This window comes from Brienomyrus brachyistius, chromosome 3 (genome assembly GCF_023856365.1).
Source record: "Brienomyrus brachyistius isolate T26 chromosome 3, BBRACH_0.4, whole genome shotgun sequence".
Lineage (NCBI taxonomy): Eukaryota > Metazoa > Chordata > Actinopteri > Osteoglossiformes > Mormyridae > Brienomyrus > Brienomyrus brachyistius.
In genome coordinates this window covers 34152838-34174963 of record NC_064535.1, presented here as the reverse complement: position 1 = coordinate 34174963, position 22126 = coordinate 34152838, and the positions used below count along the sequence as shown (strand labels likewise).

The window sequence follows — 22126 nt, the reverse complement described above, 5'->3', positions numbered from 1 at the left end:
CCAGTCTTTGGTACAGAGCTGAGTCCTTCTTTACCTGAAAGCAATGAAGTGTAACACCCCAGAGTCAAATGAGGACTTTTGTTGCGATTAATATGTCGTTTTCAGTTAAATAACTTTGAACAACACGTGGTGCGTTTAGAGGACAACTTCAAGACTAAGTTACCCAGCTGAGATTTAAGCCTAACCTGTGCATGTTGGGTTCAGCTCAATGCTGTCATTCGTTGTAGCGAGATTCACTGTCTACCTGCCAAAAAGCACCCTTTCCTACTGGCTGTATGTCTCTCCTTAGGGACGGGGGATTAAGGTATAATCAAACAGGAATACCACGCCTTATATGCCCAACTCCCAAAATCGCCCGTAGCGGCACAGAGCCCCACATCATAGCGACAGAGTTCGTGAAATGTCAAGGTTTGTTAGCTTTCAAAGGGGCTTGTCTGGAGTGCTGCTGAGGCGTCTGCGTTGCTGCCAGTGTGGTAAATGTCAGCTGATCCCTGGAACGATGGGAACGTTTCACCCAATTGGCTGCATGTCTTCTGTCATGGTGTGATGCACAGAGCTTGTCTGTCCGTCGCCGCTGTGATTCCCTGGTCAGGACAGTCATGGTGCTGCTGCTTTTGCAGTGTCTCTATATCACTGAGTGGGTCAGTACATCGCAGAGGCCAGGCAGGGCCTCGAACCCATGTTTACACAGATGGGGCCTGTTTATCTCCCTGACCTGCCAGGAAAAGCCCATGTGATGAAGGGCAGTTATCAACCGCTCTGTTTGACCCGGAGAACATTAATATGACCGTGAGGTGGGTGAGAGCCAATAACCTACTGGCTATCAGCAATCCACAGCTTTGGAAATATGTGCACAACAAAACAAAAACAATCAAATTCTTTTAAACATAACAATCATATATCTTTAAAAAAATCACAGAATATGGCACACGATTGCGCTGAAGGTGATTAAGTTTAAGACATCTGAAAGTGTTTTATTTGCAGTGTGAATTTTTCTTTGATTTTTGAGCGATTATTCACTCATATTCATTGGAGCAAGTGAGTGGCCATGGTAATGTCTGAATCCTTCCTGTTTTTGTGCAGAAAGAGTGTGCCAACTTTATCAAAGTGCTCCAGGCGTTTAACCAGACTCACCTGTACGCGTGTGGGACAGGCGCCTTTCACCCCATCTGCGCATACCTGGAGGTGGGCAAACGGCCCGAGGTAAGCCCCTCCTTTAAGGGACAATAACATTGTGTGTGTGTGTCTGTCTCTGTCTGTATCTATGTCTGTGTGTCTATGTCTGTCTGTGTGTGTGGGTGTGTGTGTGTGTCTATGTCTGTGTCTATGTCTGTGTCTATGTCTGTGTCTATGTCTATCTGTGTGTGTGGGTGTGTGTGTGTGTCTGTCTGTGTCTATGTCTGTGTGTGTGTGTGGGCGTGTGTGTGTCTGTGTCTATGTCTGTGTCTATGTCTATCTGTGTGTGTGTGTCTATGTCTGTGTCTATGTCTGTCTGTGTGTGTGGGTGTGTGTGTCTGTCTGTCTGTGTCTATGTCTGTGTGTCTATCTCTGTGTGTGTGTGTGTCTGTCTGTGTCTATGTCTGTCTGTGTGTGTGGGTGTGTGTGTGTATGTCTGTCTGTGTCTATGTCTGTGGGTCTATGTCTGTGTCTATGTCTGTGTGTGTGTGTGTGGGCGTGTGTGTGTCTGTCTGTGTCTATGTCTGTGTCTATGTCTGTCTGTGTGTGTGGGTGTGTGTGTGTCTGTCTGTGTCTATGTCTGTGTCTATGTCTGTGTCTATGTCTGTGTCTATGTCTGTGTGTCTATGTCTGTGTGTGTGGATGTGTGTGTGTGTGTGTGTGTATGTCTGTGTCTATGTCCGTGTATCTGTTACAGCGATTTGAAGCTTGGATGGGGTCTGATGATAGCTGATTGAGATCCAGTCGTGCTCTGCCTGCCATTTTGACTTAAGGGTAGACAAACACTTGTCCCATATTTCAGTTACTCCTTTGATTTTTTCCAGTGTTTTCTAACCAGTCAGGGGGGGTCAGTAGCCTAGGTTACATTTCCTGTCTGTGTCTCATCACTACAACAGCCTGTATAGTTACAGTACACTGAAGCAGAATCAGGACCTAACATCCGCACTGCATGCTAATTATAGAAAGTTTGAAAGAATATCATCTTCTGTCTACTTAGAGTGTGATACTGAATTAATGGGAAAATGCGTGGTGCTGTGAGTCAGTCTGGGGTGCTGGGGGGAGGGGGCATTTTTAATAAAATTATAGTTTGCTGTGATTGGTCAGGCTTGTCTGTTGTCTTTTATTAAACAATTAACTTATCGCTCCTTCAATGATTCTGCTCTTCAGATGAAGCAGGAGGTCGGTTTCCATGCTTCATTGTTCATGGTTCTGTCACTTTATCATTCTGAATGGATACAAATGTCACAAAATGTCAATAATTCATCTGGAGATGAATGACTGTCTGCGAGGTTTCATTCCATTAAGGCAAGAGCTTGAAGATTCCCTTAAAGAAAAATCACACAAGTTGTAATAATGTATTTTCTAGACAATTATGTGGCCAGACATAAGCAGGGAGCGCAGTTTGTGTGTAGGGCAATCCATATCACTTTATTCACTCTGATGCCTGTCAGAGAGACTAACACACTTCGGGCTCCTGCTGTCTCTTCCAGGACAACATCTTCCGTCTGGAGACGAGCCGCTTCGAGAACGGCCGCGGAAAGAGTCCGTACGACCCGAAGATGCTGACCGCTTCCCTGCTGGTCGGTGAGTGTTCCTGCCTGCGGGGGGAGGGTCTCCTGGATCTGTACTGCAGGGAGTCACACGGCAGGCTGCGGCCCCTCCCCCATTCGGTTTGCGTGACATGACAGTCGTTTCTCCAGCATCCCGCAACGCGATGTTAGTGGATGTCAGTTGTCCCTAAACCCTCCCCCCACCCCCATAAAGCTCTCATTGGAAAGGAGAAGCAACATGCCGCCCCTAATGCAAAACAAACTGTCTGAAATATTCCATGTGGAAAATGATCCGCGTGTGTCCAGAACTAGACCACTAGGCTCTATCATGGCTAATGGCGACGTCCTGCTGCACGCAGAGAGAGAGAAGGAGAGAGAGCGAGTGAGGGGCCGTCCGTCTGGGGCGGGAGACACGGCCCGATCCGGCTGAAGGGGCCCGTCTGCGCCCAGCTCGAGCGGCCCGCTGATTAGATCACGCCCCCTCGCTGGGAGCGGCTTCAGTGTGCTGCCAGCAGCTCGGAGCAATTCTCCTTCAGTGCGTCAGACAGACACGTCTGGCCCCCGCCCGCTGGCCTTGTGCTCCAATAGGAAAGTAATTAAAGTAAAAGCTTCTGAAAGCCAGAGACGAACCAAGTGACCCCCCCCACCTCACAGACCTCACCGTCTTCGTATGAATGGGTTTGAAGAGCCTGTTATTTGCTGCTGTGCTATTCTGCTTTGCTGACCCCCTCCCATGCTAAATGGCTGGTGTCGTGTTATGGAGTGTAAACCTGGCGCGGGGGGGGGCAGGAGTCATTATCTGCGCTGTCACCCGCTACACATGGCCTACATTCTGTCACACACCCACCCACATTTGTGTGCATATTTTTAAGTGACTCTGCATTCATTTCTATAGCAAATATTCTAATCCCAACAATAACACCCTTAACCCCTACCCAGCTCTAACCTTGGTTCTTACCACATTGTGAGGACATTTGGCCCCCACAATGTAATATATACATGACTCACACACCCACACACACACACCTGCCCTTTGTCTAAATCTTTTTCTCGGAGTTTCTGGAAGCTTCTTTGTTGCTTTTATTGACACTTCCTTTCTCGCTGTCATTTCCCGCCTCACTTCCTGTCACATTTCTCACCCCTATCATCTGCCCTTCACTGCCATTTGGCCCCATCCCCTAACACCCCCCCGAAAAGGAAATGTCTCACTGCTTAAGAGTCCGGTCCCCTGGTTAGGACAGCGCAGTGCCCCTATCAGCCTTCCAGTGCCCCTAATGACCTTCCAGATCTCTATTGTAAAAGCTCACCTTTCGGGTCTCTCTCCAAAGATCACCGCCTCTCCGTGAAAAGCCGCATGACACCGGCCTCACGGAACCTTCCGAGCTGCTAATGTTTTTTCCATGTTTTACAGATGGAGAGCTGTACTCGGGAACATCGGCGGACTTCATGGGACGGGACTTCGCCGTGTTCCGCACACTGGGGCTGCACCACCCTATCCGGACGGAGCAGCACGATTCCCGCTGGCTGAACGGTGAGAAAGTAAACCTTTGTACAGAGACACAAGTAGCCATTTATGATGCTGAGCTCCTCAGATCTGGGTGTGAAGAGTCACTGTTACCCGCAGTGAGACCAGGCTCTGAGGGGCTAGCTGGGTTTGGATGCTGATCGGAATGTCACTAGTTGAAAACCCAGGGACAGCAGAGTGAGGTCTCCTCTGGGCCTCTGTGCAAGACGGTCCAGGGACCGTCTGACTCCGCTTTCTCAAAGAGGTACATCACTAAAAGTGTCTGAATAAGTATAATGGTTTTTGAGGTCTTATTAGACAGCGAAGAGACACAGACACTTCCATCCAACATTCCCGCAGCAGAATGTTTCCCCTGTGTAATCCCACCCCTGGCAGATGTTCTTCTAAGAGGAGACGCCTTATCAGATGCAGGCTTTTTGGAGATTAGCACTGGGGGGGGTGGCCTCCGGGACAGCATTAAGGGGGCATTAAAATGCACAAAAGGCACAGGTAACGTCGGGGATTACAGCGGCATCGACCAAGCCCTCGCCGGGCTCCTCTGATTAAGCTGCTCATCCCTTGCTTTGCCCCGTTTACCTTCACTAACTGGTTTTGTTTATTGACGACTGATGTGCTGAAAATTGAGCACACTTTGTCTTTAATCCTTTCACATGTGTCCTTTTTCACCGAGGATTTTATACACAGTGTATTCTTGACATATTTTTTTTTGTGTTTTTAGTAATTCTATCACCTCTTTTTGTGGAAAGCTGGTGTGATTTTCAGGTTTCATAAGCACAGGCTGTTTGTTAAGCAGCCACAGAGCCAGACAGACGACATTTAACACCAGTGTGCAGTGGTGCTCAGTTACTGCTGAGGAAAAAAAACAACTCGGGCTTTTAATCAGAGCCATCAGCTGGAATAATGGATCATGACGCCCCCACCTTGGCTGCCTTTTGAAGCTTTTTCAGTGCTGCTCCCAACAGCAGGCGATCTGCACGGCCCTGCACTTCTCACTGTGTTTGGAGGATTGCAAAGAGCCCCACATGAATGCCTGATGAAGACATCTGTGCCCTCCGTCTCTAATCGTGTTAAGGAGGCCGTACTGCTTAATGAGGACTCACTGTGTCACGGCCTGTAATCGCCTCTGCCCCCCTCAAGCATGGCCCTGACTCCGCCCCTCTGACCTCACGCAGCAGTGCATTCTGGGAGTCACGTCTGCACTTTGGAACTGGGGCTGCCCCTGTGACTCCCAGCGGGATGGGAAACAGGTCACATGGGGGCTATCAGGGCAATTAGGGGGCATTGTGTGGAAACAGGTCACACAGGGGGTATTAGGGCAATTAGGGGGTATCGTGTTTTCAGACTAGGGGGTAATAGTAATCACAAGTATGGTTATAAATCCGCAATCTGTCTGCGATGGGAGGGGGTCGCTTCATGGCCATGACTTGTTGAGCACATGTGACCCACACAGGAAGTGCTTAATGGGGATGTAAAATCTGACGTTTAACGGCTGCATGACATGGATCGTGTTGCACGTTTCCGATGGAGGGGGTCCGTTCCTTTCTCTGGGCCAAGCAGCGCGAAGTGACCCGCTTCCAGAGACGTGTACCACTCGCAGTGTTCCCACCTGATTTCCACGGAAAATCTCTGTGGTGACCTGCGTTCCCGTATGACATCATATTCAGCCATGATAGGTCTCCGTGGCCCTAGAGGATGTTTGGGGGTCGCATGCGGCTCAGACGGTGCGACCTCACGCTACTCCGCACGTCAAACCATCTCGGTGATTGACGAGCTCATTAGCCTGGGCGGCCAGTGGTTAATTGCCTTCCCCCCCTGCCCCCAGTCCAGGCAAAGCGGTGGCTTACATCTAACCCATAATGCTGTTAATGGGATCTACGATTCATTAGCCCCATGCTCATTCCAGGCTTAACGTGTTTCAAAGTGAGCTATTTCCAATGGACGTTCCTATTTCCTTGTCTTAAGTGTCAGATTCATGAATCCCCTCTGGTGCCACAATGCATTGCTTACTGTTGCTATGTATGAATTACAATAAAAATTCTTTAGGCAGCATGTGTATTCGATTTCATTCACCCTAATCAGGGCTGTTCTGTGTTACGGGTCAGCTGGCACTCTGGGTTTTACTCATTTGTTTAGCTACCTGAAGCACATTATATTGTGTTAGTGTGCAAACACAGCTCTACGCAGGCAGAAAGAAGGCAGCCCCTCACCATTCTGCTTTATCTGAGAATAAGCCTCATTTTGTTGATGTCCCCCCCCCCCTCCAGAGCCCCGGTTTGTGGGGGCACACCTAATCCCTGAGAGCGACAACCCGGAAGATGACAAGATCTACCTGTTTTTCCGTGAGAGCGCCATGGATGGGGAGCACACAGGGAGGGCCACACACGCCCGCATCGCACAGCTCTGCAAGGTACCGGCCTGCGTCATGTGACCACGCTTTCCCGACAGGCATTACCGTCAGCGAGCGAGTCCAGTTCCTTATTCCTCCTGAATAAGGAAAACATCTATTTAATATTTAGTGTAGTGGCTGTAAGTGCAGGGTTAGATTGTTGGTACCTGCCGCTGCTGCCCCACGCCTGCTTTGCATCCTGTTTCCCGGCCACTTCTCAAACCAATGCTCTCCACCCTACACTTGACACTGCGATGGGACCTGGCCCCCACCGAGCGAAGCCAGTTCTTTGGGCCGTTGGCGTAAATTCACTGTCATCACGAAGCCCCACGTTATTAAAACGCTGCGGATGCCGTCTGAAGGGCTCTGGATCCATTCTGCCACATTTCTGCAGCTTCGACTTGAGAGAAACATTCCCAATTAGTCACTGTCACCTTTCAGAATCTGAAAAATCCCCCCCAATTGGAGAAGTCCGTTTTTTGTTCATTTGTTGTGCGATTTTGGGCCGGGATTTTATTTCGGCTCGTGTGAATCGGGCCTGTTATTGTTCCTGTAAGCCCTTCCAAAGACAAACAGACACTAATGACAGGCTCACAATAAATCCGTCATGGAATCGCACGGAGCGTGAGGGCGGGCCGCTGACTGACGGCCTCCTCGTCATGTGTCATCATGCCAAGCTCCGCGTCTCTCCTCCGCGATGCTCGATCCTGTAATTAATCTTTCAGCTTTCTTCTGTTGTCAGGACACCTGTAACCTCCACTGATTCTTCTCTCTGTACGGTCAAACAAACACAGCTGCTCGACAGACCTCACATGACGTTCTCTCTCGCTCACGTCTTTCATTCTCCTTGACAGAATGATTTTGGAGGGAACAGAAGCCTGGTCAATAAATGGACCACCTTCCTGAAGGCCCGCTTAATTTGCTCAGTGCCGGGACTAAACGGCATTGACACGCACTTCGACGAGCTACGTGAGTGCACCTTACATCCCATAATGCATTCCGCTGTGGATCTGTACTCTCCCTTGTTTATTTTGGATGCCTTGTATTGTTTTAGAGGATGCCTTCCTGATGAGCGGTAAAGACCCGAAGAATCCGGTTATTTATGGAGTGTTTACGACATCCAGGTACGTGTTTGCATGGGAGTGCTTTCGATTGCCTGTTACCTGTCAGTCCTGATGTCTGTGTTCTGTATGAGCAGCATAAACCTGCCGCTACGGAGCCTGAACGTCAGTGCAGAGTTGTTCTTTTAGTCGTACGGTGTACAGTCACACCGAGAGAGTATCTCAGCGGCCCTGCGTGCAAATGCTAATGTTGCTAACGATCCCTGCTTTGCATAATATGATTTAAGATTTGCATAAACGCAACTGCACTCATCTCTCAGGTTATTATAATCACGACAGAGCCTTAACTGAACAATCTGCAGTTGTAATTAAGGTCACCATCTCACAACTAGCTTGTGTCTTTTTCCAGTAACATCTTCAAGGGTTCGGCGGTGTGTATATACAACATGGCCGACGTGCGGAGGGTCTTCCTCGGCCCCTACGCCCACCGGGACGGACCGACCTACCAGTGGGTGCCCTTCCTGGGGAGGGTGCCCTACCCACGTCCTGGAACGGTACGGCATCGCAGCGTACCCTCCCCTGCTGCTTTCTGCTGATGAGCTCTGGGGTTTGCAGCATACTGCATATATTCATTTCCAATAGTCAATCTGCTTCTTCTCTGAGGACATTTCTCAGGGACTTTGTTGGTCATTTGTAGGATTTGCTATATAGGCACTTTTTTTCTTGAAAAATATCTAAAATAGAAAATTGCTGATTGGTTTATGATCCACTGCGACCATGATTAATAGGCTGTCACTGAAGATGGATGTTTGATGAATGGATTACGGTTATTTCTCAGCATAAATTTTCTTAGTGTTAGTGTACGTCTGCTGTGTCAGACGGTTCTACTCTTGCTGTCCCCTGGTGGTTTGTAGTGCCCAAGTCAGACCTTTGGCGGCTTCGACTCCACCAAGGACCTGCCTGATGATGTCATCACCTTCGCGCGAGGCCATCCCGCCATGTTCAATGCTGTCCATCCCATCAACAACCGGCCCATCATCGTCAAGACCGACGTGGACTACCAGTTCTCCCAGATAGTGGTGGACAGGGTGGACGCCGAGGACGGCCAGTACGACGTCATGTTCATCGGGACAGGTGCCTATGCGCCTCTGTCGTGGGGGATCTGCGGGCTTCCATGTGCCCTGAAGATCATAGCTAGCTAGTTATGAAGCTAGCATGTAACAGCCATGAGGGTCACCAAGATCGTTATGAGGCTGGAATGGAGCTAGCATGGTTAGAGAGTGCCTGGCTCCATGGGGTGTGTTATTTTCTTTTCTAAGATATCGGGACTGTGCTGAAGGTGGTGTCCATTCCCAGAGAGAGCTGGCATGACCTGGAAGAGGTGCTCCTGGAAGAGATGACTGTGTTTGCGGTGAGTTTGTCGATGAAAAGGTGCCGGCTGCAAATGCCATGTGGAGTCGTACGCACCCTCAGCGCACCATGAGGCTACTTAGAAAGCTGGTGTTAAAGCTCATGCTCCTGACCCTGAGGGTTCACCGTTTGTGCAGTGACTGTTAGTTTTGTTTGACAGTACCACAAAAGGGACACACAGACTCAGTGAGGTGCGCAGACATTTGGGGCAGGGACGGATTATGGGTTGTGTGGGCCCCTGGGCAAAACGTTCGCGAGCCCCCCCACCACCACCACCACAAGCACCACAATTCAAGGGCCCTTGGCAGCCAAACACCCTCCCTATAGAGTCAGGGGCCCTTGTAGGCAGAGGATCAAAGAATGTAGGCCCTCTAAAATAGACAAACGAAAATACATTGTTGATAAGCGTTGCAAATTGTTTTGGGCTAGGGGCCCCACGGGCCCCCTGCACCCCAAGGGCCCCTGGGCAGCGGCCCCACTGGCCCGGTCCGTAATCCGTCCCTGATTCGGGGGCGGGGGGTGGCTGGGGGTGGCTGATCAGCACATTTTGCTGGCCAGGGGGTGGACCTGGGGTTATGGGTGCCGGGTAAATTTTCACTAACGCCTATGGCAGATTTTGCATGGTCATCAGTTGTCCCCTCCCCATAGGGACCTGTACAGACTGGGGGGTGCCATTCTGCTCACAGCTCCAGGTTTTAAAGCTCTTCCCTTGGTCTCTCCCTCAGGATCCGACGCCCATCACAGCCATGGATATTTCCACCAAGCAGGTGAGGCTCCTCTTCACCGTCACTGATGTGAAACATGGGTTTCAGGAATAAAGAGCTGCTCGGTGGGATGCTGGCCGCCTTGTGCCCCCTGGGGGTCATTCTGGCACCGTCCCTCCACTTCATGTTGGCTTGATGAATGGAGAAACAGCTCCAGACAGCCTCATATGTGCTGTATGAGGGACACGGGAGGCTTGATCACGTTTCCTGGCTGTAGACCATCACGGGGTTCAGATCCACACTGTGAATGATACTCTGTAATGTCATTGAATGAGTCAAGACTGCAGGGAAACTGCACCCCACCCAGCAGAACCTCCCAGAACCTGTCAGGCTTGGAAGCAGCTGCTCAGGGGTGCAGAATTCCCCCAATTGCTGCCACGTGTGAGCAGTTACAGTTTGGTGATGGGCCATTTTACAGATCTGCACCCCCAGAGCTGCGCCGTTCCTCCAGAGCCACAGGGCAGGGAGTCAGGGTCCCCTGCGGGGGGATGGGGGGGGGGGGGGGGTTCACCACCACCCTAAGCACATGCTTGCTTGGGACCCCCAAGGTATAGGGCCCCCTGTTGGTCACAGACAGTCACTGCGCTAAATATTAAATAAACATGTTCTGTATTTAGATATGTTTCACATCCTGCCGTTTTCCTGGATGAATAATGGCGATCCCATGGCATGTTTCCCTCCAGCAACAGCTCTACATCGGCTCGTCCATTGGGGTCTCGCAGATGCCCCTGCACCGCTGCGGGGTGTACGGCAAGGCATGCGCCGAGTGCTGTCTGGCCCGTGACCCCTACTGCGCCTGGGACGGCACAGAATGCTCCCGCTATTTCCCCACCGCCAAGAGGTAGGCGGGGCCTGGTCCCCCCCGGGGGCCGGGTTATGAGTCCAGATTCTCCATGTGAATAGGGAGACGCCACTATTGGCTAAAATCATTAAGCGAACATCCAATCCTGCACTGCTTGTTGTCCATCTTGGCTCAAGTGCCATATGCTAAACTGTATAATAAATATGTCTTTGAAGCCTGCAGCCAAGGCTTACTTTAAGAAGAAAGGTTGCATCCAGACTCACAGAAGGCAAATATATATCAAATATATCTGCCATATGCGCTGCCCGTCTTCAAGATCTACAAATATCTTTCCTCCATTTGGCTACAACTGTCAGGAAAGTTAGGAAACCTGCAGCTGCAGTTTAGTCGCGGCGCATTTATACAGGTTTGCAGGCGGCCCATGGCTCCCTGCGTGGGCCTTTTTGGGCAGCGAGCCTGCGGGCCTGTCCCGGGGAAGGCCGCCTACGCAGGCATCCTACAGAGAAACTCGCATGTTTGTCCGCGGTGAGCTTCGTGGTTCCGCCCCCGCAGCATGGAGGAGATGTGTGCAGCTTCCCCCTCCTCGCCATCTCTTTCTTGCTTTTATTGATTTTACCCTCACGTTGACTTCTTCAGCTTGGGGGAGGGGGGGCAGGCAGCGACTGGGTGGGATTCAGACATGCCCCTGTGTTTCTCTCACCATCCGTCCTCTCCGGCCCATAAACCCACCTGTCTGTATTTCCCAGACGAACGAGACGCCAGGACATCAGGAACGGGGATCCCCTGACGCAGTGCTCCGACTTGCAGCACAACGGTGAGCACCAGCCAATCACGGATCTTATAACAGCCCGGCATCGCGCTCTGCAAACTAGCAGCCTTCTTATTGGTGCAGCACAGCCCATATCTCAGAGCTACGACCTTACCACACTGAAAGGTCTTTCAGCTGCGGTGGGAGTATCAGGGTGGGGGCAAGAGGCCACTCACACATCACCTAGACGGGCTGCACATCGAGCCCGCCCCCCCCCTGGGCCGGTCGATTATCTCACAAACGAACTCTGCACCCACAGCAGCAGGTCCTAAACAGCAGAAAGTCCCAGTGAAGCCAGAAAGGTGACAACACACAGGGCAACTCATCTGAATCTGGACATCACAAAAATTGACTGCAGTCTTTCAAATGGAAATTTGTTGTCCAATATGACTGGGAAAGTGTCTGGGTCAGCTGCCCGGCAACACTGCTCAAAAAGTTGCCCTGCATATCAACGTGCTAAGAATATGGGCCTGTGTGCATAAATGGTTTCAGCTGGGGTCCGAAGGCATCTGCCTGACTGCCTCCCTGAGGTCAGAGGGGGTCAGAGGGGGACAGAGAGACGACGACAGCGAGATGATGTGCAAATGGGCATCATCCACGTTGGCAGGGTGGACTCCACCATCACCTCGTTAGTGAGGCCAGCTATGGATGCCTGCGCCACACAGACCCATTTGAGTCTGATTTTATTCGACTAACAACAGGCTGATTAATACACGCGCAGCCTGTGATATCAGTGATGACGGAGGTTAAACGTGACCCTTGAGGTGTCCGTGAGCGGGTCTCTGTGGGACTAGGTGCTTGGCCGGACCTTTCATACTTTTCTCTTTTCACAGATGATCTTTACAGCCCAGGTTCCTCGTCAGAGAACAAGGTTTTGTATGGGGTGGAGAACAGCACCACCTTCTTGGAGTGCAGCCCCAAATCGCAGCGCGCTGCCATCTACTGGCAGGTTCAGAAGCACAATGAGGAACGCAAACATGAGGTAGGTTCCTGGGAGGGGATGTTTGGAAACTGTCAAGGGCTCGAGAAACCCAAAGGGGACATGAAGGGGTCACTGGCACCCTCTAGCTGCAGGAGTCTGAGGTGGGATTATGAAGATCTGAGCTCCAAAGACTGTGGAGAATGTGGCTGATGTCAGCAGTGTTAATCTTTGGTTCCTCCTTGACATGCCAGGCTTATGTAAGCCCCTCGCCTCCGTCATCGCTGAGGATACTTGGCAGCCCTAGAGTCAATGTACTCTATAAAATGTCTGTTTTGGATCAGCAGACCTTAAGTAAATCTCCAGCATTTAGGCCTCACCGACAGTCACAGAATCGCATCCAGGCTTGTGCTCCTTCGCTTTGTGTTGCAGATCAAGTCAGATGAGCGCTTCATTCGCATGGAGCAGGGCCTGCTTATTCGCGGACTGCAGAAGAAGGACTCGGGGGTGTACTACTGCCACGCCATGGAGCACGGCTTCATCCAGACCCTGCTGAGGGTCTCCATGGAGGTCATTGACATGGACGGGCTGGAGGATCTGCTCCACAGGGACGGCGATGGCTCAAAGCCCAGAGATGGGCCCGGCCAGCTGGCCAGCCAGAAGGTGTGGTATCGGGACTTCATGTCTCTGATCAACCACCCCAACCTGAGCAATGTGGAGGAGCTATGCGAACAGGTGTGGCGACGAGGCCGTAAGCAGCGCCGGCAGAAGGTACAGAGTGCGCCTCCTCATGGCAGCAAGTGGAAGCACCTGCAGGAGAATAAGAAGGGTCGCAACAGGAGGACGCATGAGCTGGAGAGGGCGCCGCGGAGCGTCTGAGGACCGGCAGGGAACGTCACTAAACGTGACGGAAATGCGACACTGACAGTGCCGTGGCGGAGAGGACCGGCCCCCTGCTTACTGCCGCTGGAGCCGTCGGGACTCACTGTACACTCAGAACAATGGAGGCCACTGCTACGCCTGGACTTCCTGCAGACAGACGGACAGGCAGGCTGCCTAACGACTCGTCCGTGTTTAATTTAGTTTTTTCATTCGTAGCTATTTGTAGATCTTTCGATAGACTCCCATTCGCTGGAGGCCACCACTGTGTTCGAGCGGGACGGCAGGGTCAGTCTGACAGCTGCCATGGGATGTGAGACAGCTTTGGACAGTTCTGTCGGAAGTTCGTATTCTCCTGAATTCTGGATGTTTCTGAATCCCACTACTCCCAATCCGCAGAGGCCATGGGGAGCCACCTCTTCGAGGAATCTGCTTGTAAATTCAGAATCCCGAATCTAACCACTGTATATAGAACTGAACGGAAAACTTAAGTGGTACATTCTGACCAATAATATATTAGGATAACCTGATATCACGATTATTTATGGATTTATGGTAAATTCTTCTTCCTCTGGCATACATTGGCCAGAGATGTGACTCCTCTCAAAGCAATAGACATATAAACCCAGTGATCTATGTTGGCAATGGAAGCTTCCGGATCATACATCTATTTAAATGTGATTCAAAAGGAATATTTTATGTACTTTTTTATTTACAGAGTAACTAAAGTATATCTGACAGTTTCATTTCTGTATCATTGTTTACTTTCCCATTTTTTTGCTGAACTACTGCTACGAAGACCCGTGTATGCGAACGCATCACCCTTGGTGTGTTTATCAAACCTGCCTCTCACAACAGCCTATATAATAAGATATATATATATATATATAATGGGAAAATCTGCAGCATGTGTAACCTAATGCACTCTTCTGAATGACACCCCCTTGAATATGTATTCATCCATCCATTCATCCGCTAACCAAGTCGATGATACTGGAGACTGTCCCTGTGGAATAGTAACTTTCAAAACTGCAATTGTAACCAGTCACGGGCCAGTTGGTTTAACTGAGGAGACAAACATGCAGAGAAATAGACCGATGTTGGCTTCTCCAGTCAAACAGTTAGCTGAGACATAGATTATATGGAAAGACATCTGACAGCCCATAGAGTGCAAACGGTTGAAGTAGCATTGAGTTTTACCTCTTATGATTATTTATAACAAGTCTGACAGTGATTTTACTCTGAGTCTGACCCCCACAATTAAATCCATACAAAGAGACTGTAGTGACAGCGGCAGCCCAGTATACCTCTGGGCAGGTTGCCCACAGCAGGGCTGAGCATCTCATGTCCTCCAGCGAAGCCTCCTGCACACCCAGCCTGGTGCTGATGCTGCATCTGAGCTCTGAGTTTTTTATTAATTATGGCCTGCAGTGGGGGGGCAGAGCCCCAGCTGAGCATCTGTCCATTCATTGATCCAGTGCTTTACAGCTCACCGCCTTCTCAGGCAAAGGCAGAGAGGACCACTCCTCTCTCTCTCTCTCTCTTTCTCTCTCTCTCTCTCTCTCTCTCTAGTATCCCCTGCATTTAACACATGAACAAATCAGAAATAAAGAGATCGTCCTTCTGCTTTTTCACTTGGTATGAATTTAATGCCATTTCTCCGTCTGCCCGTTTGATGATGTTGTAAACCCCAAACAGCAACAGATATTAAAGATATTAATAGAGCGTATTCATCTATGACCTCTTAGGGTCAGGGTTAGAGAAAGCTGGATATTTATTCAATGACTATTAAAAATAGCTGAAGAATTATCATCAGGGTCCAAAACACAGGAAAGTCAAATGTGAAGATGCATATGAGAAGCTGTTTGCATCGTCCTCCCCCATCTATCCTTAGTGTATAATAACATGGAGTATGATGATCTACCCGGTGTGATCATTTGACTGTCTCAGAGATGTACATATATAAATAGATATATAATTATATTTTTTACAAAATCCAAGGAACAGTCTGAGGAAGCAGCATATAGCCTTGTACTGCACTCCAATATTTTCTATGACATTTTTCGTTTAGTGATAGACAAGCTCTCATGTGGAAGAAACAGCTCAGTACATCATCCACCAGATGGTGTTCTGATAAACATGGCCTCCATCCACCAGGTGGTGTCCTGATAAACATGGCCTCCATCCACCAGGTGATGTGCCGATAAACATGGCCTCCATCCACCAGGTGATGTGCCGATAAACATGGCCTCCATCCACCAGGTGGTGTTCTGATAAACATGGCCTCCATCCACCAGGTGATGTGCCGATAAACATGGCCTCCATCCACCAGGTGGTGTTCTGATAAACATGGGCTCCATCCACCAGGTCACGTCCTGATAAACATGGCCTCCATCCACCAGGTGGTGTTCTGATAAACATGGCCTCCATCCACCAGGTCACGTCCTGATAAACATGGCCTCCATCCACCAGGTGGTGTCCTGATAAACATGGCCTCCATCCACCAGGTGGTGTCCTGATAAACATGGCCTCCATCCACCAGGTGGTGTTCTGATAAATATAACCTCCATCCACCAGGTTGCGTCCTGATAAACATGGCCTCCATCCACCAGGTGGTGTCCTGATAAACATGGCCTCCATCCACCAGGTGGTGTTCTGATAAATATAACCTCCATCCACCAGGTCGCGTCCTGATAAACATGGCCTCCATCCACCAGGTGGTGTCCTGATAAATATGGCCTCCATCCACCAGGTGGTGTTCTGATAAATATAACCTCCATCCACCAGGTCGCGTCCTGATAAACATGGCCTCCATCCACCAGGTGGTGTCCTGATAAATATGGCCTCCATCCACCAGGTGGTGTTCTGATAAATATGACCTCCATCCACTAGGTGGCATGCCGATAAACATGGCTTCCATCCACTGGGTGGCCTTCACGTCCCCCATCATCACGTTTTCAGATAATCTTTGCAACTTGACAAAAAAATAAATTGTAAAACTGCTGTAAACGACTTTTTTGGCATGTACCCTGTTGATAAAATAAACATTTCTTCAACGACCTGATAGCATTTGTCCATCTTTGAGAGCTGGACACTGGATCTTGCGTGTATAAGTGAGCGTGAGCTGAAGCCTGCAGGATCCAACCATGAGGTCCGTGGCTGGTCCTGACAGTGCTCCACAGTGGATTCTGGATCTGCTTACTCTACTGTCTTCTCACAGTGATCCGGAGAGGCGCAATCAGTACCTCTGGGGATTGTATACATTCCTCTGCTACAGAGCTTGGGAGGATTCAAATCTACAACCCAAGAGCTGTGAAGAGGCTCCCACTCCAAGTGGTGATCATTTATGATTTCATTTCATATGAAGTCCAGATTTTCTCCTGCCCCCCCCACTGCACAGGCCTGGCTGAGAAGCAGAGAGGCCGGCCTTCTGCTTTCCACTAACTGGCTGGGTAATTAATGGACTTTGGGGCAGCTGGATGTCCTCGGTGTTCGAGTAACACCTGATCTTTAATTAGCAGCTCATTTTCAGAGCTTGGCGTTCCCCTGCGTGGGTCTGCCTATCTGTGTTTATGTCCCGCAGATATCGAAAGTCACCCAGCACACTGAACGTAGCACATGCAGCCAGTTACTGATTTCAGCACATAATTATTTAAAAGACATACATTTGTCTGAGTGTCCTGGTTCATTGGTGCATCTGGGCTGAAGCAATGATCAGGACTGAAGAAGCCAGCAATTAATGGTGAGCAATTAAAAACGAGCTATTACTCACTGGTAATTAAGAGCAAGACTTTATTGTTTCGTGTATCGTTTTTTTAACATAACAAAATCCAGAGTTTGCTGCTGTGACTGAGGCCTTTTAATAAAGGTGTGGAACACCAGCGCCATCTGGTGTTGCACATTTTGCAATATTAAAGTAAGGCTACCTCTCCGCGGTTTTTAACTTTGCACTCTTGAAGTTAGATTTATTCGCTCAGGGGAGCAGCTTATATACAGAATATGGATGTATGTGTGTATATTTTGACTTGACCACTAGCACACCTTGTATAACTAGTCAATATCTCATTCACTTTTTAAAACTGATTTAATTAATTAAGTGAACTGATGGTAAAAAAGCACTTGGAATGGCTGGGGTGGCTAGGTTTGGGAACTGGAGAGGTGTCCATCTAGCCATTCAGCAGGATATCTCTGACGGTGGTGTCCATTTTGTTGTGATTTGCAAAGTCCAGCCACTAGGGGGTACTACTCTTGAATTACTTGTAAGTGACTTATCCAATGTCTGCCTGTGATCAGAAGGCTGGTGGTTCAAATCCCGGGGATGGCAGAGTGATGTCATTGTTGGGCCACTGAGGAAGGCCCTTAATTAGCCCCCATTCTCTCCCGGGACTGAGTGACCCTGCTTGGACCATCCCTCTGAATAACAGCATCTGCTATACAAATGGAATGTAGATGAATTCCGAGCTGCTGGCTGTGACATAATTACTGAGTGCTTTCAGCACTAACTCTGGTAGGGCAGTACTGACTCATTTAGGGCAGTACTGACTCATTTAGGGCAGTACTGACTCATTTAGGGCAGTACTGACTCATTTAGGGCAGTACTGACTCCTTTAGCAGCATCTGTGCCTCCCTGGTTTAAGGTGAGGTGTGGAAGCTCCCCTCATTTCCCCCTGCTTAGGCTCTGCTGCTCCCCTTCCCATGTCAGAAGTGTGTTGTAGGGCCTGGGGGAGGAGCGCAGTTAGGCTTTGGCTCATGATTAAACCACTCAGTTATGGGCAGGTCCTTGTGGGCACATGGGGAGTCAGAGAACCTAGAGTTTCAGCCTTCCAGAGCCCTCTTATAGTAAATAACAGGCTTACACTGGAGGCCCAGCGGCTTGGCAGGTGAATGTTACCTTTGGCGCTGGTCCATATCGGGTGTTTATTTATACAGCAACTCGACATCCTGACGGGTCTCACTGATGGCTTGCCTTGTTTTTTCAGGAGCACAAGGCCAGTCGGGGTATCGCACGCGCCCGTGAACACTGGAACACTGCACCGGGGGCCGTGTTTCAGCCACTGTGAAAAGAGCTTTGTGTCTATCAAAGGCAGGGAGTCTCTTTTTAATTGGTCCTCAGGCCCTGGCTGGTGCTATGAGGGAGCCCCCCCCCACCTCAGGGCCGCGTGCCGGGTGAGGGGTTATCTCACACAGCCGGGTAATAGAAAGTGCTGCGTCCCACCCTATTGTGTTTCTGTACTGGCTTCTCTGTTTGGGTGCCCTCCCCGGCCAGGGCTGCAGGAGAGAGGCTCCGAGAAGATGGAGGCTCATTAGACCATCTGTATTGGGGTGTCTGTATTGGAGTGTCTATATTAGAGGATCTGTATTAGAGCGTCTGTATCGGAGTGTCTGTATTAGGCCGTCTTTATTAGAGGGTCTGTATTGGGACATCCTTATTAGAGAGTCTGTATTGGAGCGTCTGTATTAGGACGCCTTTATTAGAGCGTCTGTATTGGGACATCCCTATTAGACAGTCTGTATTGCAGTGTCTGTATTAGGCCGTCTTTATTGGGGCGTCTGTATTGCAGTGTCTATATTGCAGTGTCTGTATTGCAGTGTCTGTATTGCAGTGTCTATATTGCAGTGTCTGTATTGCAGTGTCTATATTGCAGTGTCTGTATTGCAGTGTCTGTATTAGAGGATCTGTATTAGAGCGTCTGTATCGGAGTGTCTGTATTAGGCCGTCTTTATTAGAGCGTCTGTATTGGGACATCCCTCTTAGAGAGTCTATATTGGAGCGTCTGTATTAGGACGCCTTTATTAGAGCGTCTATATTGGGACATCCCTATTAGAGAGTCTGTATTGCAGTGTCTGTATTAGGCCGTCTTTATTGGGGCGTCTGTATTAGGGCGTCTTTATTAAGGCATCTGTATTGCAGTGTCTGTATTAGGACGCCTTTATTAGAGCGTCTGTATTGGGACATCCCTATTAGAGCATCTGTATTGGGACATCCCTATTAGAGCGTCTGTATTGCAGTGTCTGTATTAGGCCGTCTTTATTGGGGCGTCTGTATTAGAGTGTCTGTATTAGAGAGTCTGTATTGCAGTGTCTGTATTAGGACGCCTTTATTAGAGCGTCTGTATTGGGACATCCCTATTAGAGCATCTGTATTGGGACATCCCTATTAGAGCGTCTGTATTGCAGTGTCTGTATTAGGCCGTCTTTATTGGGGCGTCTGTATTAGAGTGTCTGTATTAGAGGATCTGTAGTAGAGCGTCTGTATTGGAGCGTCTGTATTGGAGCGTCTGTACTGGAGCATCTGTACTGGAGCATCTTTTAGATCGTCCGTATTACCATGTCTGTATTACAGAGTCTGTATTGGAGCGCCTGTACTGGTGCTTAATTAATATCATAGTAAACGACAAATGGAGATAATTAGAGAGTGCCGTGTTAAAAGTGCTGTATCTGATCACAGCAGGTATATCGCAGTGTCTTTCCAGAAGTACATTGCTGAAGTATGAGGCAGCCGAAGTGTTAGGTGACTTGCATCTCTTTGGGTTAGGTGATCTCTTCTGGTGCTGAATGAAGTGTCGGGGATGCAGACTGTGCAGGCCTCTCACCATAGGAGACCATGTTTCACGCCTGTGCAGATGTCGTTCCCCTCCGCTCCTTGTGATCCATGGTCCCTCTTGAATACCCTGGTTGGCCCAGCTGGCTTTGCCAGGGCGTTAAGGACACCTGTTTGGTGTCCAGATTCCACAGCATGCAGAGAACCTACCTGGTAATGCAGAAGTGGCAGATCAAACAGCATCCTGCCGCTGCCTAATTACGCCACATTAATCCCGTGTCCAGTGTCTGCTGTAAGAAGTGTGGCTCAGGGCTCGGGGCACAGAGACTGCCTGCAGGAGGGACAGCACCCTGTTGTCACTGGGGCCACACTCTCACAGCTGTAAAGGTTACTGACATCTCCTTATCTTCTTTCTCTTCTCTCTCTTCTCTCTCTACTTTCTCTTATCTTCTTCCTCTTTTCTCTTTCTTCCCCCACTTCTTCTTACTCTTCTCTCTCTTCTCTACAAAGTCAGGGTATGTTTGTCTGAACTCATTTCCTGTCACAGCTCTGCTCACCCTGCTGAATTTTGACGTCATTTCGTAAAGTTCCTCTATTCCGTGACATTCATGGAGGTTTTTCCTTGCAGACCGCTACCTGTACTAACAGTCGGCCGGAGCCAAGCCGATGGGTGTCATTGCATTCTCAGAGATTATGGCAGCCCCACGCTTCTCTGTCTCAGTGAGCACGGTGACAGTCACGTCCCCAACGGCTCCAAAGACAGCAGCTCGTCTGGCAGGATTTTGCGATCGGGGTGGAAATAACTGCATTAACATGCATCCACACCCACCCAACACCGTCGTAGGTTATGTCATCCCTCCTCCCCCCCACGCGCATGCAGAGTCACAGGGGATGTCACCCCCTTGCCCCCCCCCCCCCGATCCCCCCGCAGTTACAGGCGATGCCCACACTGCGAGCTGCCTCATACATCACAATCCCTTATTAAGTGGATTGTTAGGTTCATTCCTAGCAAGCCGAAGCTCTGATTGACTCCTGTTTCCCATCATGCGAGTGTGCTGATGGCCATTCTTCTAGATGACATGTTAACTGCTGGAGTGACAGCCCACAGTTGAAATTGATTAGGAACACTGGTGTGTTCTGGTAATAATTTCCTGGAGAAGATGGACCTTTCAGAAGGTCTTCGTGGGCTTGGAGGCCAAAAAGAAAAGGATACTGATGAGTCGTAAGTGACATATAAATCTCAAACGCACGGTCCAATAAGTCAGGTAACCCAAAATCAAATCAGCAGTGACAAACACAAAAGTGGCGTGTTCCCATGTATACTCATGTACACACACGTATGTTTTGGATTAATGACTTTTAACAGCAGAGAAGCTGGCTTCAGTGAGATTTCTGTGCGCCTTCAGTTCTGTGATTTGCATGTGGCTGAACACTCTGGGATGTTCTGCTTCCTGTTCTCCCGCTGATTTGAGGCGCACGCTCACCAAAGGCATTTTAGGTTTATTCTTTTGGTTTCCAGAAGCTTTATAGAAGATTAGAATAGAAGGTTTCTAGAAGTTTATTTGAGCAGAGCAGCTGTCCTGAAATTACGGACAAACTCCCCCAACAGGGAGCTGTGAGATCCATGCTTCTGAGATACCAATGTCTCGTAGGGGTTGTAAGACCGCAGCTATATATGCTCACATCTCCTACTGAATCTGTCCCATGTGACCCAGGAAAAACTGCTCACACTCGCTGGCGATGTGACAAATGCATCCTGTCTGGGACTATTCTGATGTAAGTTTGACTCTGTGACCCTCACTCACGGTGATAATGTGTGATGTCATCACAGAACACGACCCACGGCCCACGAGATTCGGATAAGCAGTGGCAAAGTGGGACAATGAACGGTCATCCTGTTGGGCTTTGAGAACATTTCACCTGAACATCTGCCTGCAAGCTGCAAGGCTTTAGCCAACCTGAAATTTCTGTACCCTGATTCTAATCAGCAGTAGATATTCACAAGCAGAGCTATTGGTGAACTTTCTGTGCATTTTGCCACCGTATAGTCGAATGTGAACATTACACGTTATTTGACTCCATAAATTTGAGGAGCTTGGTGGGTGTTAATGCCAACACCGTTTAGTATTTCAGCAGTAGAAAGGGTTGGCAGTGGCTTTTGGAACATAGAGGACATTTGGACCTCAGCATGTAAATGCAGCCCCAGGGCTGCGCAACATATCGGGTAATATACCGCCTCTGATGAGAAGAGCCCGTTCCACAGTCAGGCTGGAATCCATTAGCTATTGTTTCCCTGTGATGGAGG

General features: G+C 49.4%; 1 protein-coding gene across 50 annotated transcripts in view; it reads left to right on the top strand.

Moving 5' to 3' along the window:
- The window catches only part of LOC125738029 (semaphorin-3A-like), a 31495-nt gene extending 15156 nt beyond the window's left edge, over positions 1 to 16339 (top strand). The window contains exons 4-19 of one of the 50 annotated variants that reach the window (XR_007396658.1): positions 1084 to 1203; positions 2667 to 2760; positions 4138 to 4257; positions 6516 to 6658; positions 7492 to 7606; positions 7692 to 7761; positions 8108 to 8252; positions 8613 to 8832; positions 9018 to 9109; positions 9834 to 9875; positions 10556 to 10713; positions 11421 to 11488; positions 12316 to 12464; positions 12834 to 15472; positions 16033 to 16102; positions 16138 to 16339. Coding sequence is in view for 1 of the 50 variants with exons in the window: in XM_049006506.1 (XP_048862463.1) it covers positions 1084 to 1203; positions 2667 to 2760; positions 4138 to 4257; positions 6516 to 6658; positions 7492 to 7606; positions 7692 to 7761; positions 8108 to 8252; positions 8613 to 8832; positions 9018 to 9109; positions 9834 to 9875; positions 10556 to 10713; positions 11421 to 11488; positions 12316 to 12464; positions 12834 to 13280 (1983 nt within the window). In the remaining 49 variants the exon portion in view is untranslated. Of the gene's footprint in view, positions 1 to 1083; positions 1204 to 2666; positions 2761 to 4137; positions 4258 to 6515; positions 6659 to 7491; positions 7607 to 7691; positions 7762 to 8107; positions 8253 to 8612; positions 8833 to 9017; positions 9110 to 9833; positions 9876 to 10555; positions 10714 to 11420; positions 11489 to 12315; positions 12465 to 12833 lie in introns of all 50 variants that reach the window. The other 49 variants (XR_007396655.1, XR_007396636.1, XR_007396635.1 and 46 more) reach the window with 49 other exon arrangements.
- Positions 16340 to 22126: the final 5787 nt, after the last annotated feature.